The 17,138-nt window shown below is 39.9% G+C and overlaps 1 protein-coding gene across 2 annotated transcripts in view; it reads left to right on the plus strand.

The window, feature by feature from the left end:
• SEMA5A (semaphorin 5A) overlaps window positions 1-17,138 on the plus strand; it is a 348,813-nt gene that overhangs the window by 91,456 nt on the left and 240,219 nt on the right. For both annotated transcript variants that reach the window (XM_075494040.1, XM_075494041.1), the window contains exon 3: window positions 13,090-13,288. In XM_075494040.1, the coding sequence (XP_075350155.1) occupies window positions 13,144-13,288 (145 nt within the window). In that variant the 5' untranslated portion in view covers window positions 13,090-13,143. The remainder of the gene's footprint in view (window positions 1-13,089; window positions 13,289-17,138) is intronic.

Genomic DNA, 17,138 nt, shown 5'->3' on the forward strand with positions numbered 1-17,138 from the left:
TTAGATTCCTCGAAAGGAGGAGTCTAAGATATGTTTCAGTGTATGCAATCTGTGCATACATACTGTATGCTTATAAGATTGCAAAGTGATAAATGAAAAATGATGGCTACAAAGCTACAGAAGTGTAAAGTGATTTTGGATATGATGGAGACATCAGTGACACTTCATGTAGTCTTTGACTGATGGAAACTGTCAGCCACTGAGAAGCCATTGGGAAAGATGTCACCAAACAAATTGGATTTTCACAACATTGTTAGTTTCTGAAATAACCTTATGGAATAGATTTTTTTCCTGAAAGCTCTTAAATGGAAATCATTAAAAAGAACATCATCATTAACAATTAGATAAAACATGGAAATGTAAGTAAGTTAAAATAACTTTTTAAGAGGATATTTCAGACTTGGAAAAAACAGAGTATATATTTTTTTTGAGACACAAATACACAGAGCAGCACAATGTATGCTCTGAAGGAAACCCACGAGAGGCTTCTGTATATTGAAACAAATATGTCAAGAGCCATTCCTCATTTAACCTTAGGTTATTTGACATCTCCTTATTCATTGTTTGACAGCTTCATTGGGTGCATTCCACCAGATAGTATATGACTTCTGTTGTGTCAAGTTTTACTACTTGTAAACAGACTTAAAAATAGTACTTAAATTTTTAACAACGATGTTGGAGGAGGAAAATACAACTATGATTTATTCTCTTTAGAAGGATTTTTTTTTCCTTTTTTTTTTTTTTCCTGTCATGCCATATCTTAGGATCTAGCAAAAAATAAGCAAGTTTGTATTGACAGGAAGTTCAGGCATGTGCAGGGATGTTCCTCATGTGTGAAACCTTTGTATGTGAATACATGGGGTTTTAAGTGTAAAGATTGTATTCATTTGAACTTTGCCTTTTGTTTTTGAAGTCTGATAGATTGGAATTTTTAGCTATAGAATGGTCTTTGAAAATCTTTGCACCTTCCATTATTTTTAATTTTACCTGGTTTATTTTAGGACAGGATTTATGAACTTGATCTTTCAGAGAAGGTGTAAAATATCTGTATCTGGATTCAGGATTTAGTGCAAAACTAACAAAAGGTAAATGAACTTTCAGAAAGATCAAACAGAAGCCATGATTTTCCCGTCAGCTTTCTTATTGCAGGATTTTGATAGCTTTGTCAGGGTTTCTTATGTTTCTGATGGACGTCTTCAAAAGACTGCATGGTTAGTCACACAGTTAATGTCACACAGTTAATGTTCCTAATTAAGAAAAGCCATGTTTGTATGATGTCTCTGAATTACCTGGTTATTAACGCAACTGAATGTGGCACAGAGGGGAGTTGTATGATTTTCCTGCTGCAGTTCTCAATTGAATCAAAGATCTAAATGCAGAATCTAGTATGGAAGAGTGTCATGTGGATCAGTGGGTCCCCTTTGAGGGCTATTGCTTATAATCATGGGGGGTTAATCATGGGTTTGGAACATTGAACAGTGCTTTCATTTGTGTGTTAAATCTTTGTAAGTGTGTGGGAAAACTTTGGCTGGTGCATGAAAAAATGTAAATCGTCATCTTTGCAGTGGTAACGTTAAAGAGCAAGGAAAGTGAGATAGTAGTCTACTTACCCTAGGCATTTTGTATAATCAGTGCAGAGACATTGGATGGTTCAGTCCACCTAAGCGCTCTCTGTAGGATACTCTCTCTGTTGCTTATCCAAGAACTGAAGGAGGAATCCAGAAACTTGGTGAGATGAGTGGATGTTTTGAGTGCTTACCTTGATATAAAAGCCACATATAAATAAATAGGTGGGGAGCAGAAGTGTTCCATAGTGGTGATGTGGCATGGGAGCTCTGAGCTGCCTCACCTCTCCCTTTCCTTCATATCAGTGAGCTAAACCTTGCTGTCACTTAAGCTGTTGCTGTAAAGACAGACTATGCTGGTTATTGATGGGAAGAAATAAAAGCTGGTAATCGGCTAGGAGTTGAGAGGAGGTGGGAGTCTGAAATGCATTTGCAAATGGGGGCGCGGGGGTGAGTGGATTGGACATACAAAAGTGTATTCTCCTCCACTGTATGTTGGTTGTCAAAGCTGTGACCACCATGAGTTTGCTGAAATGTACTTAATAACCACTGCCCTTTAAGACTGTACCAAAGAACTTCAGGACTGAACCCACCGTGAGAAGGATAAATTTGCCTGTATTATTTAACTGAAGTAGGCTGTGACAGTAGTCATTTCATGATATTTTGGAGCTCATCCAGCAGTTCTTTTAAGTAGGAACTACTTAAATATAATCTTTATTTTGGAAGTTTGCCTAGTATTAATGTGCAGAATATCCACTAATAGTTTTGTTTTAGCAGTACAGTTTTGTCCTTTAGATTGGTGATTCGCATTTAAAAACGTATTATATTAAGTCCTTATGAAAGCTAAATCCCAAGTACTATCAAGCACTTTTGTACAGTGACATACAAAATGGTAGAGAACTCTTTTCAGTTGAAAATCAATTTTTTTTTTAAAACCCAGCTGTTTGAAGTTGCTGTATTACTGTCTTCTGGTTTCTCTTACATCCATGTACAAATTTTGGCATGTTTTCCTGTACAATTTACAAATACAAAAAAGTATGTCCAGATGGCTACAGTGATAATCTGTGATGTGATGATCTTCTGTCTTAATTATTCAACATGTATAACTCTAATCTCTGTGTTCCCTCTTCCCAATTTATACAGAATGCAACAGCTAAACTTGCATTATCTCATGACCTCTTTTTTTACCTGCTTCCATTAACCTTGCCTTCACTCAAAACTACCTTTTATACATCTTCAAGATTTTACACAAATTTTTCATCCAACTTTAACCTTCATCTTCTTCATTCTTCCGCCAGCTGATAAAGCTTCCCTCTTCCCAGCTGAATTTTTTCCTACAGTTATCTCAGTGCATGTCTTCTGCTTCTCTGTTGCATGGATGTCCTCCCAATCCTGAACTACTTCTTTTTGTTCAATCAACTCATGTTTTTAAACCTCCTTTTTTTTTTTTTTAAATATAGTTCCCAGTACAAGGCAGTTTATAATAATGTGAAGGGAAAAGAAAAAGATGAAAAACATCCTAAAGTAAAGCATCTCCTCCTTCTATCCTGCATCATACCTGAATTTGGGTAGAGGTCATGGTAGAAGGCAAGACACGTGGCCAGCTTTCAAAGCCTGAGCTTTTGTAATTTAAGAGTACTTTTTGTTTTATATATTGTGAAGTTTCAGTACATTGTTAATGCAAAGTAATAGTCACAGCTTTACTTGTAGTTGTGACTCTGGTCCTGCACAGATTCCTAATTCCCCCTGGTAAAATTTCAATATTCACTTTTTTTGTGAGCCCCTTATTATACAGGGAGCACAGATGCTTTTTTAGCGGAAGATTACAAAAAGTAGGTTAACAGTAAAGCTAGGGAAGAAGAGAGTTTGAAGGCTGTTCAAGAAATGTCATCATTGCAGTAGTTCCCCTCTAGACCGAAACATTTTTTTTTTGCCCTTCTAAAAAAATATGTAATTAGTTTTGTGAAATCACTATAATTACGTAGCTTAAAACAAAGGAAAAAAAACCAATGCCATAAACTGAGACTGCATTTGCTAACAAATATGATGAAAATAAGTTTTAAAAATACTTTAATTGTCTGGTCATTGTTTTTCTTACTAATCCCTTTTGAATGAGGTGGACTAGCTGTATTGGGTTTGCATGGCAAGGTTTTGGTAGTGGGGGGGCTGCAGGGGTGGCTTCTGTGGGAAGATGCCAGAGGCTTCCCCCATGTCCGACAGAGCCAACGCCAGCCGGCTCCAAGACGGACCCGCTGCTGGCCAAGGCCGAGCCCATCAGTGATGGTGGTAGCACCTCTGTGATAACATATTTAAGAAGGGGAAAAAAACCCTGCGCAACTGCAGCCGAAGAGAGGAGTGAGAATATGTGAAAGAAACAACCCTGCAGACACCAGGGTCAGTGAAGAAGGAGGGGGAGGAGGTGCTCCAGGTGCCGGAGCAGAGATTCCCCTGCAGCCCGTGGTGAAGCCCATGGTGAGGCAGGCTGTCCCCCTGCAGCCCAGGGAGGTCCATGGTGGAGCAGATATCCACCTGCAGCCCATGGAGGACCCCACGCCGGAGCAGGTGGATGCACCCAAAGGAGGCTGTGACCCCATGGGAAGCTCACGCTGGAGCAGGCTCCTGGCAGGACCTGTGGACCCACGGAGAGAGGAGCCCACGCTGGAGCAGGTTTGCTGGCAGCACTTGTGACCCCGTGGGGGACCCACGCTGGAGCAGTCTGTTCCTGAAGGACTGTACCCCGTGGAAGGGACCCACGCTGGAGCAGTTCATGAAGAACTGCAGCCCGTGGGAAAGACTTGTGTTGGAGCAGTTCATGGAGGACTGTCTCCCATGGGTGGGACCCCATGCTGGAGCAGGGGAAGAGTGTGAGGAGTCCTCCCCCTGAGGAGGAAGGAGCGGCAGAGACAACGTGTGATGAACTGACCACAACCCCCATTCCCCATCCCCCTGTGCTGCTTGGGGCAGGAGGTAGAGAAACCAGGAGTGAAGTTGAGCCTGGGAAGAAGGGACGGGTGGGGGGAAGGTGTTTTAAGATTTGGGGTTTTATTTCTCATTATCCTATTCTGATTTGATTGGTAATACATTAAATTAATTTCCCCAAGTCGAGTCTGTTTTGCCCGTGACAGTAATTGCTGAGGGATCTCCCCCTGCCCTTATCTCGACCCACGAGCCTTTTGTTATATTTTCTCTCCCATGTCCAGCTGAGGAGGGGAGTGATAGAGCGGCTTTGGTGGGCACCTGGCATCCAGCCAGGGTCAACCCACCACACTAGCATACTTCTATTATATTCAGGTTTAATGGGTAAATAAGATTTTTCACAAATAATTTTCATTTACTGAGGTGTAGAAATATGTAATATAGCATGTTCATTCAGGAGCAGCATTGCTAGGTCTCTGAAAGTACATGTTGCTTTAAAAATTGTTGTCCACAGCTTTATATATTATATTTCATCTCTCAAGAGTGTGCCAGGGATATTTGGAAACCATATTTGTGAGGGCCACTAACAACATCGCTGGATAAATTGAAAGAAACTTTTGAAATGTAATTTATGTCATGTTTTGTGACAGTTTGGAAGGAAGTCCAGTTAATGACTACATATTTCTGTTGAAGTTGAGGTCTTTGCTGACTCAGCTGTAAGCAGGAGACAGATCTCTTTCCAAACCGAAGGGCTTCCTACTGGATGGGTGAGGGAACATGAAAGAAAAAATGCTGTGGGCTGGCTGTTCTGGATGTTGTTTCTCTTTGTGATCACAACTCATGTACTGTAGTACATGCTTTGTAAAAAGCTGTGCAATGGATTTTCCTTGTCTTACAGTCAGATACGTATGTTCACTTTTCACTAGGCTTTATGAAAAACTCGTAAATACAGACTTGTATGTACTGTATGGCAATACAAGTGAATAAAATACAACCAACGAATGTCGTGCAATGCAGAGCTCAGATCTTTGCAGAACATGGGAACGAATGGCTGTGCTTGGTCAGAGGTGCATCCAGACCAGCATCTGGTCTCTGTCAGGAGCAAACAGCCTGTGCCTTGAGGAAGGCTTTAGGAAGGCTTGAGGAAGGCTAGTAGGACTTTTCCTGACTATTGTTGCAGTGTCAGGCTGAGGAAGTTCCTGAATTTCAGACTGCAAGATGGCAGTGTCTAGGTATTTCATAACCATCAGAGGATCCTTTTCCTGAGGATCTGCCCAATCCCATTTTGAAGCTATGTCGAAATTAACAGGATCCTGTGGTAAGGACTGTCTACTGAACTGCTATTACTCACAACACCTGGAAGTTTATTTTTATTACAGAACAGCTTGTGTTGTATGCCATGTTGATGGTGTTGACCATCTTTTGGGCCCTAAGAAAATGTGTTTGGTTTGCCAGTAAAAGTACCAACTGGAAAAGGAGCAGGCAGGTGGGGTATAGAGAAGATAAAATGCGGGGGGGTGTGTGTAGATACCTGAATTGCTACAGTTCTTCCCTCCCCATTTCTTTTTCCTGCACTAGCTGACACTCCTGCCCTAGCTGACACTCCTGCCCTCTCCTGGCTCATTTTCTCTCACTTCATGCCTTTCCTTTGGCTGTTAAACTTCCTCTGATTTTCCTTTCAACTTTCCTTCAACTTTCCTTTCCTTTCAACTTTCTCCACTTTTCAGACCTTTATTTGCAAACAGTGATTACTATTTTGTTTTTCCATTGAAGTTGTTTTGTAAAGGAAAAACTGTGCTGGCTTTATAGTGTGTCTGAGGAGGAGAATCCCTCCTTCCGCTGCCTCGCGCTGACTTCTGATGGCCCGACTGAGGATCACAGTTCAGTGGATGTCCCAGGCAACGCATGGGGGAAGGTGCTCTGGTGACGGGACCAGGAGACTGTCTGTGGGGGGAAGGACACTAGAGATGGGAATCTGGGGCTTGGGAGGATACCAAAAAGGCCAAGGAGCTAAGGGATAGCTAAGAGAAAAAGGGATTTGAAAAAAAGAGCTGAGATTTTGCTGGAACTTGGGCCTAGGCTGTGCTGATTTGACTACCTTTATATTCTTAGCTCTAAGCTGCTTGCGGTGCTCTTCTGTGTGGACCTGCTGGGTCGGCTGGTGCTTGCTCGAGGAAGCTGTGGTCCATGGGTGCTATGCCCCACAGATGAGGCAGACGTGCTCACGACGTGATCAATGAGAACTTCTTGCTTCGCTGGGGCCACTGTTACCGAAGCAGTGCTTCCTCTGCGGAAAGCACAAGTATCGCAGCTCTTTGAGCAGCGCTGGAGAACTAGTTTGATGACAGATTCTTCTTTTATGAGTTGTCACCATCAGCTACAGATATTAGCAGACTTTTGGCAGGATGTCACTATGAATTTAAGGATTGATTTTTGACTGTGTTAGTCAATGACAGCTGATGGGTGACTGCCTCTTGCAGATCTTAAAATTCATGCCACTGCAGAAATGAATGGCAATATTAAAAAAAAAGTTGAAGGAACTCGGTAATCAGTTTGTTAATTGAAGCTGACTGTTACTTCGTGAGAATACAAATTAGATATGCTACTCTGCCGCATAGCAAACGGTCTGCATTGCTGGGCCCAGTGATGAGACACGATAGTGTACGGCTGGATTATTTCACTGAAGAAGGTCTGTAGCCTCCAGTCTCATCTTGATGTTTAATGAGGTGATCTTTGAGCTATTGCTCTAATCTAATTGTGTATCTGAGTGATATACAAATTGTTTTTCTAAAGCTGTACTGAGTAAGGGATGTATTTCAAAGTAATTATATTATAAAGAGGTATAGCTTTTATTTGTGCATTTGACAGGGGAACAGGATTAATCGCTATAGTAAAAACAAGTGGTTGTTTTTTTTGAAACAAGATTTAAATGAGTTTTGATATCTATTCACCTTGTGTCTATATATTATTATTATTAGAAGGGTGACTTAAAAAAAATCACAGTTCATTTGTGAAAAAAGTGAAATGTGAATGTCTTTGACACACAACATTCACATTTTTCACTGGAGGAGAGGGGAGCACTGTTATTTTAGACTGAAGCAATGCTCCTGATGCCCCCCGCCGCCGCCTCCATCCTTTTTTCCTTCTGGGCTCCAGGGCTTGTCATTAGTGGGGTTGCCAGGACTGGGAATTGAGAGCGTACTCATTGCCTGAGAATTTAGCTAGATTTTTTGGTAGGTGTGATGACAGGGCCTTTTTTACATATTCCTTTCTCTAGCAATCTTCCTCTCAAATGATTTGTATGAATTTGAGGAGTTTGGCTTTAAAAAATCAAGAGCCATTACAGAAAAAGGCCCTGAGCTACATTGTAGGGGTGTCCATGTATTCCAGTTTTATGACCATATGACTGCTGGTATCCTTTTTCCCGATTTGTTTGTATGCTTACTAGCAATACACAACAGTGTGGGCTTTTTTTGCTAAAGAGGAAACAACAATTCTCCCTGTCGGCTCATCACTTGCAGCAGCAAGCAAATGTTCTATTCTTTTAATAAATTGTAAAAAGGTGCCGCTAGCAGTACAGTAGACAAACTAGGTATTTTTAATAAAATTGGCACGACCAAAGATGAAATTATTATTACTAACTATTTTAAAGTGTGTACAGTAGCAATATGGGACAACATCTTGCTTTGGATTCATAATTCTGTTCTAATGAACCCATACAATGTATAGTCTGTTTCATTAGACAAGTACTTTTTTTCAGGTTCATGCTTGTGCACAAAGATGCATGTTATCCAGAGTAGTTAGTTAGCATGAGTAAATTTTTATCAAACTTTTACCGTTTTGCAAACCAAGAAGTGGAGCGAAGCGCCCAGGGGAAGTGGAATGAGCCTCCCACAGCAAATTACATGAGCAGCATCTGCAAGAGTAGACACTGGTGTGCATGTAAAGAAACCCCAGACCTGCTGGGGTTGCATGTACCTAGAACTAGTCCTGAAACAGGCATCTTTTAACTGCGTCAGACTCTGCTCTTTGTATACTCATATTGACATAAGATCACTTCATCCTTTACTCAAAGTGCGGTTAAACTTATACTTACAGAATCAGCAAAGATAATTATTTGAAAGCATCTTTGTTGCTGGACAGCTGCAGTTAGCGTGGCAACTCTCTTTTTTTATACAGCAGCTTATTTTAATTAAACAAAAGAAAGTGTACTTTATAATTCAGAGGTAAGTTGTACTTCCAACACGGTGTATTTTAACTGGTCTAGAAATATTGACATCCTGATTATTTCATTTTAAATATATGACTTCAGTGCCTGGGGGGAATAGTCTCTAAATGAATCTGCTTGGACCTAGCAGTAGCAGTTACATGCCTTGCATGCTTAGCTGTTCACCCTTTTTCCCTTTAGCAATAAGTATCTTTTGTTGGCTCAGCTAAAATAGAAAATCTTGAATTGCTATTTTTTTTTCCCCTCATAAAATACTGTTGACGGAGAAACTAAACACTACATTTGTAAAAAATAATACCTTTACCTAATGGGCCTCATTCATCTTTATATTTCTTCTAGGCAAGCTAGATCAAAAAAAAGTGAATGAGGGAGAGAGTAAGTGCACAAGACCCTTTACATATAGAAATAAACCAATATATTGAAATATATTACATTTTATAATTCTGCTTTTTTTTTCTTTTTGCATCCTCAGTTTGTTTTACAGACTTATAAAATGCGATTTGTCGGAAGTCTGATTAAAGATCTGTGTGAGAAAAACTATACAAACAATATAGGTCAATATGCTGGTTCCCAAATGTATAGCAATAGTTAAAAAGATGGTCAGTGTCACTATTATGGATATGTTTTAAAGAGTTTTGACTTGACCATTATATTTCATTGTTGAGAGAGATTTGCATATGGAGCTTATACAGAAATCAAGGAAACTAGCCTCAACTTTTCATGTTTAGGGTTCTCTTGGCTTTTGTGTCTTACGCTCCAGGGTAACAATCACTTCTTGGCACAGCAGTTGCACTTTCAGTAAGGAGAAGGGCCTGTTTCAGGAGAGACTCCTTTGCCTGCTTCAAGACTTCTGACTCTCAGTTGCAGCGTTTCAGAGCTGCGTGGGTAGGGGGTTCAGGTGCTGCCTGCACAGGCTCTCTCTTACAGCCGGTATCTCAGGCAGAGATGGAACTTGTGCGGCGATCCTTACTCAAGGGTGCGAAGGAGGGAGCAACCTAACCCCTGCAAATTCTGTGGAAAAGGATTTGGTTTTGACGGCTTTTCTAAGGCGTCCATCTGTTCATGCTGTGGGTACATGTTGAAGGTGTGTGTTTTGTTTGTTGGGGTTTTTTGTTTTTTTGAGGGGGTTGGAGGTGTGTGGGTTTTTTGGTTCTTGGGGGTGGGTGTTGGTTTTTGTTTGTGTGTTTTGGTTTTTTGGTTGGTTGAGGTTTTTTTTGGTTGGTTGGTTTGGTTTTTTTATTTTTATTTTTTTTACTCTAGCAGTGTATTAGGTGCAGTCTTCAGACTCCTTTTTCTTTCTCCTTCTACGCATACCATAGTGTAATGAAGTGGATAGTGAGTTCCTGTTCCTCCCAGTTGCTCAGCTGAATTAAAGCTTGTCCTTTTCTCATGCGAGAACTTCCGATGAGGTTTCTGTCTGCTGCCTTGATTTACTGTTCTGTCGTTTGATTAGGGTCTCTGAAGACTCTCCTCTGAGTAGTTTCAAGTAACCTTCTACTTGCAGTTCCCTGCAATGTATTTAATACATTTAAATTAATACATCTAAAACAATTAATACACTTAATAAAAGAGGACAATACATTTGAACAGGTAGAGGTCGAAACAGAGAGAAACTTAAACTGTTACTGTTTTTCTCTGAGATTTATCAGAAGTGCATTCGTATCCTTCTTTGTCTCTCCTTCAAAGTCTAACCTTGTCTCTAACCTTCTGATTGAGAGAAAGGAGTGTTTCCCGCCTCCATTTTTACCATGTGAGATACATGCAGTGAGAGAAGGAGTTCAGCTAGGTAGGAAGAAAATTCTTTGGCCCCAAAGTTCTCCCACAGCTTGACTATACATGTAAACAACTATGTCAGAGACCAACTATGGCGTGTAGGTAGCCTGTCTTTCCAGAGGATGCTGTTTGGATTTAGAGGCTGAGGAAAGGTATTGTTGTGAAGGAATCTTTGCTTCTGTTACCGAGTTCTGCATACAGGGGATAGGTGGGGAGAAATCCTCTCGATACCTGCAGGATACAAGACATCAGACCTGTCAACATTTACATCTTAGTCCTTATTAATACCAGGATTAATCCCATGAAAGTTAGTATCCTTTTTGTAATGGAAACCACGGCATCCATAAATATGTACAGATTCAGTATCCGGATGAAAGTACTGGTCCTTTTCTTTCTTTCTGGAGAAACAGGATTCTCTTTTTGTTGTGTCCTGGGTAGAGCTGTTTTTTGAAACTTGGCTGGGATAGAGGAGCCTGGTCACATAAAGACCATGGAGCTTCATTTACAGCCAGGGAGACAGAGAAGGCTGAGCTTCCAATACAAATGTTTCATTTTATTCTTGTTTAATTTCTGTCCATTATATCCACACATTTATGGGTATTTCTGAGACTTTACAAATTAAAAGAAATAAAGTTTGTATTTCTTTAATGTGAAAGTACCATATTCCTAGGTGTTGGAATACCTGCTGCTGTACTGTGTGCAAGAAAAACAGCTTTTGAGAGTCTGTGATGTGGTATCTGTCCTTCATTTTGCTTCCTAAATACACATACATAATCTTACAGAAACCTGAATTAGAACTAGCTGTTAGTAATGTACTTGTATGATCTGTAAGTTAGTAATATCCATTAGCTATGATATAACCCACATAAACTGGTTGAATTTGGATAAGAATAGTGCATAATGCTCAAAATGTCACCCCTGCAGAAAATGAACTACTAAAACATTGGAACAGGCGCTTTATGCTCCCATATACATGAGTGCGCAGAATTTCTATGAGCAGATACTGCCTGCTGTGAGCCACAAGCAATTTATAGGGACAGATTCATATTGGAACATAACATCATAAGATATACTACTTAGAAAGGTAGGAATATGAATTTAACTGCCTAGAAGCTTCCTCTCCTTTTTTTCTGAAACATAAGCGAATTTAGCAGAGAAGCTAAAATTGACTATTAAATTTATGTACCGCTCAGATGTATTATGTCTTTGATCTATTTATTTTAGTTTAAATTAATGAGGATTAGATGAGTCCAGGTCTTAGCTGGAAGGCTTCTAAAGACAGCAAAATAAAGTGGTAAGAGAAGAGCAGTTCATCTTATGATGGCTAGTGCTACAGTAGTGTTAGGGAGCAATGTTTACTACCCATTCTGCTTTCTGAGTGTAGCTTTTGAAACACACTGGTCTTACTGTGGAGTATCTTTTAATTAACAGCCCTTTGTTTCACGTGTTTAGGATATTTATTTTGCACAAAGAGAAAGTTTCCACCTTATTAAACAGCATACTGAAGTTCATTGAGATCAAATGTATTTAGAAGTCAATATTGCTGATTATTTTTTCCTGACTTGCTCCATTAATTAGCAGAATGACATTTCTGCCATTATGGAGTTGTCTCAAATCTCCAGTCTTCCCCCCCGAAAGGCAGTGATGTCTCATAACTGCGTGCTGTCAGCACGCAAGCTTGTGGGACTCAGTAAAGCTGCTAGTGGCGGAAGTTTTTTGGGTCACAGCATTAGGTTGTTACTACTTGGGATGTTATGATGAAGCTAAACGAATTGGGTTGGATCTAAAACGGTATTGACACTGTGAATATTCTGTTAGTTATAAAATAAGCGTCTGGTTATTGGATGTTTCAAAAAATCAGGGAGTTGAAACTTCAACTTTATTCTGGTACTGAATGAAAACCATTACATCTTTGATTGATGTCTAGATTTTAGTAGAAAAGGGTCTTCAGCATTAGAATCTGCAATATGCAACCTTGTCGTCAGCCTTGGCAAACGGGTAGGGATTAAGCCAATGTCAGAACCGGTGACCCTCCCTCCTGTAAAGCAAAAGTATGTTGTCAGAGCATTGAGGTTAACCTTGTCCTACCACTTGCTGTGCTGTGCTACACATACTCTACGGATAGGCAAAAAATACATGCTCTAGGGCTGTTGTTTTGTCAAAACAGTCAGTAATGTGAAGGAGCAATTACTTTCCTACCTTATACTCGCAAGGAATCAAAGCACTCTTTCCTTTGTGAGGAAAGCAGGGCGAGGGGCAGTGGATCCAAGTGAACGTGGAATATAGATTTAGATACATTTAAAAAAAAATGTTGCAGAACATTATTTTCCCCACACGTATTACAAAATGAAACTTTAAAGTAGAAGAGAGGGGGAATGAATAACAGTTTTTGAATCTTGCTGAGTGATAAAAGAAATGGGTTTTCCTAAATTGTGTAACTGATGATAAGTTTATGAAGAAATTAGAGGAGCAGCTGATAGTATTTGACTCCTCAAAAGTACGCTACACAGACAGAAAGCAATGATGTTTTGTTTTAAGCATCAAAAATTGTATAATTTTTTCTGTGGTTTGCTCTTGTGCTTGAGTAAGTTTCTTTGAATTCTCCAGGTGCTTTTCCCACATGAGTGCAAGAAGAGTAGCCAGTTAAAAGAAGTGACTGCTATGGAGGACAGCATGACCACCATGAAAGGAAGCTGCCTCCTCACACTGCTGTTGGCAGGACTTGGAGTATTAGGAATATTGGAGCCAACAACAACAGAAGATACCCACTGCCACAGAGCTGAGCACCCAGTTATTGCATACAAAGGTAAGGGGTAAGCACAAAAAAACTTTTCCAGAAGTAGGCTACGGATTGTGTAATCTCTTAATGGAAACCTCTGTTTTTAATATATAATGGTATGAAAAAAAAAAAAAAGTGCATTCAGTGCTGTTATATAGTAACCTGGACTGTATTCCAGACAAGTTAAATACTACTAGGCTTGCAAAGTTTGTTCACAATTTGGTGCTGAATGTGTCATTTAAAGGTGGGTGACTTATTTTCCTCTGTGATTAAAAACCAGCCTGTGCTGTTGCATGGGGTTGTTCTTTCCAGGTGCAGGACTCCGCATGTGTACACTTAATTTCAAGAGGCTGGTCCTGGCCCATTCCTCCAGTCCATCTAGGTCGCTCTGGACAGCAGCCCTGCCCTCAAGTTTATCAACTGTTTCTCTGAATTTGGTGTTACCTGCAAACTTTACAGACTGCACTCTGTTGCCTCCCCTTGGTCGTTGATTCAGGTGTTAAACAGGACAGGTCCCAGGATCAACCCGTGTGATATTTCACTTGTTACCGGCCTCGTGGTGAAGTAAGGTCCATGAAACATTTACTCTCTGGGCTTGATCATCCAACTGGCTTTTTAGACATCTGGTTGCCTACCTGAAGAGACAGACTGTAACATCCTAACTTGCAGTGAGACAGTGTTGAAAGCCTTGAGATAAATGACATCCCCTGCTTTCCCCTCATCATTAAAACTACTCATTTTATTATAGAAGGCAATTGGGTTGGTCAGGAATGATTTAGTGTTGGCAAATCCATGCTGACTCTTCTCAGTCACCTTCTTCTCCTCCATATGTCCAGAAAAGTGCATTCCAAGAGGACTAACTCCATAACTTTCCCAGGAACTTAAGTGCGATTGACTGGCCTGTAGTTCCCACATTTGTTTTCCTGCAGTTACTGAGGACCTTCTTTCATCTCTGTGACTCCTCAGAGATGAAGAGTGGCCAGTTACCTCGGTGTCCGTGGATGCAGCTTGTCTGATCCCATGAATTTATATAGGTTGAGATCTTGCAAGTCATCCCTGACTCAGGCCGCATCTACTGCTGGTAGTTCTTGGACCCCTTTGCTAAACACCAGATGCCTTTGAGACCTTGTTGATGAAGACTGAGACAAAGTCCCTCAGCATCATCTGTGTCTGCTGGCACTAGATCACTTGCCCAATTGAGCAACAGGCTTACATTTTTCCTGTTCGACCTTTCATTGCTATTGTAGCAGTAGAAGCTGCTCTTGTTGCCCTTGACATTCCATGCAAGTCTTAACTCCCATTGAACTTTGTTTAACCTGACACAATCCTTACATGCCCATGTGGTGTTTCTAAATTCCTCCTTGATCACCTTGTCCCTGCTTACACCTCATACATACAGCCTTTTTGCATCGGAACTCCACCATGAGTTCCTTGCTTCGCCAAGCCAGTCTCTTCATACATGTGGTTGTCGTCTTGAGTATTGGGGTGGACTGCTGAGGAACAGTTGGAGCAAAGCAAAGAACACTTGGCGGATGTTTGTAAAAACCTGAGGCACTTAATAACTTATCTGACTTTTTTATTTATTTGAATTGAGATTTTTCCATTAGTGTCGCAACTTAGAACAAGTTCCAAATAATTTGGAGCTATGAGGATGTAGGGATTAAGATGTATTATATTACATATTGCATTCCTCCTGTTTTTCTAAGAAAGCACATGTGTAATTTTTTTGTTCCAATGAATTAGGATTTATTGAATTTTAATTGAAAAAATATTTGTTTCCATTCTTTTCATAAAGTTAGAGAAAATAATGTTGTGTTTTCTACGGAAGGTATTTTTGTTCTGGCATTTTAATGGTTTAATAAGAGTAATGGTGCCAGCTGTCCCTTTCTCCAATACATTGGAGAAAGTAGTTAAATTCTGTACCTGGGAACTGCAAACCATCAGTCTGTTGCGAAGGAGGACCTTTATCTCTCATTTATTGATGGACTAAATAGTATGATTTATTCTGATGAAATATCTGGTTTTCTTGGTATTCATGTTGCGTGTACAATTTAGTTAAAAAATGTTATTTTTCATAATGCACACACAATGTTGTAAATTAAAGTAGCACAGTTAAAATTCTGGCACTTAACTGCTTAATTTCACAAACTAAGGGATCACTGCATGTACTTTTTTTTTTTTTTTACCAGAACCACATGCTAGAAGTTGATTAAAAATGTGTTGGCTTACGAATCTGATTCAGCCAACATTTAGGAGAGTAGCTTGAATTTAGCCTGATACCACCTTTTAGACCGTTATTGTTCTCTGTCATATTTAATTTCCAGTGATGTCCTTCCAGTTCTAAGTTACTATGCTAAGGCTTTCTGGGGACAGAGACCTCCTCTGTCGTCTTGTTTCAGTTGCATCATTTGATGTAGCCAGAGATAGTGTCACAGTTAGAGTTTACTGAACAAAAGAAATTAATTTTTGCTGTAAATATATGTGTGAAATACAATTATATAGGAGCATTTATTGTCAGATTGTTAATATGAGGTTTAGTAGGATTTTCAGTGCCAGACTCCCTCTTGAGCTTTGTGGTAAAAATATCATTAATCAGTATGTATCCATGACATACCTTAGCTTTTATGAACTGACATATCTTGAAAAAGTTTTCCTTCAGTTAAAAATATTCTGACAAGCTGTAGCGCATACTCACCACAATAATCTGTTGGGAATCATCAGTAAATCTGAGAAAGTACATGTAGAAACGTATTTGCAATGCAGTATACAGTGTGTGATAGCTAGGTAGCATAACTGGTGTGGGCACACAGCAGTTGACTTGTAGTTGCAGGACTGCTAGGTAAGGGAAAACAGAAGATACGAGACCAAAGGAAAAGCTGACGGAGAGGTTTGTCTTTGAAGCTGTATGTTAGGAATGGACTACTTGGGGTATCAAAGTATGAAAAAAGATGTGTGTGAGAAGAGCTACCCTGTGAATGAATCCTGCAGTAGGAGTTGGCAGGATTCAACCAGCCCTCTTCCCGATTTCTGTATTCTTCCTGCAGCATTTACTGACTTCGTGAATGCCTATAGGAAAATGCCCTCTGTATCTATTGATATTATTAGTGCTGCTAGACCAACACAGAGTCCTGAAATCAATTCTTAACAGCTATGAAACCTTTAATTTGAATGCTGCATTAATACCCTTATTCTGTAAAGTCATCTTATAATAATATTAGATCCACCAGAGCTAAATGCTGTGTGGGATGTTGAACATCAGCCAAGGCTGAGTGGTATTGAGTGGTAGGTACTTTAAAGCTTGTAAACTCAGTACTAACTTTACAGAGATATCAACTCTTTTGTTTTATTTATAACTGACTAAAGCCTTTTTTTGTAGTTTCTGGTATGCCAAAATAGCAATGTACTTATTTGATTTGTCTTCCTTTTGAGAGGCATGGTAGATGGAGTATAAACTATTAAATAAAACTAATGGAGTGAAAGTCTGGTGTAGCGTATGGATGAACAGCTGCAAAAAACTAATAAAAAGAAAAGGTAGTCCCCAGGAGCTGTCCTGGTGAAATATGGAAAGGGAGTCTATCTCCTGAAGGAGCTTACTTTCTTTCCCACTACCCATCAAAAACTGCTCACTTAGGTGATGATCCTGTCAAGCTACCTTTTGTAGAGAGGCATATACTATTTCTATCACTGATTTTCCCAGCTAAATAGTTTTAGCTAAAAGACTGTGATATATCTCCTGATACCAAATGGCAAGAATTTCACCGACCAGTGGAGGACCTTTACTCAAGTACTTTGTTTGCTGGTGGAATAGGAAAGAGAATTTGCAGAAGCAGGGGACATGTGTGCACTTTCAAAGGATTTTTGACATGATCTAAAAATC

Source organism: Mycteria americana, chromosome 2 (assembly GCF_035582795.1).
Source record: "Mycteria americana isolate JAX WOST 10 ecotype Jacksonville Zoo and Gardens chromosome 2, USCA_MyAme_1.0, whole genome shotgun sequence".
Lineage (NCBI taxonomy): Eukaryota > Metazoa > Chordata > Aves > Ciconiiformes > Ciconiidae > Mycteria > Mycteria americana.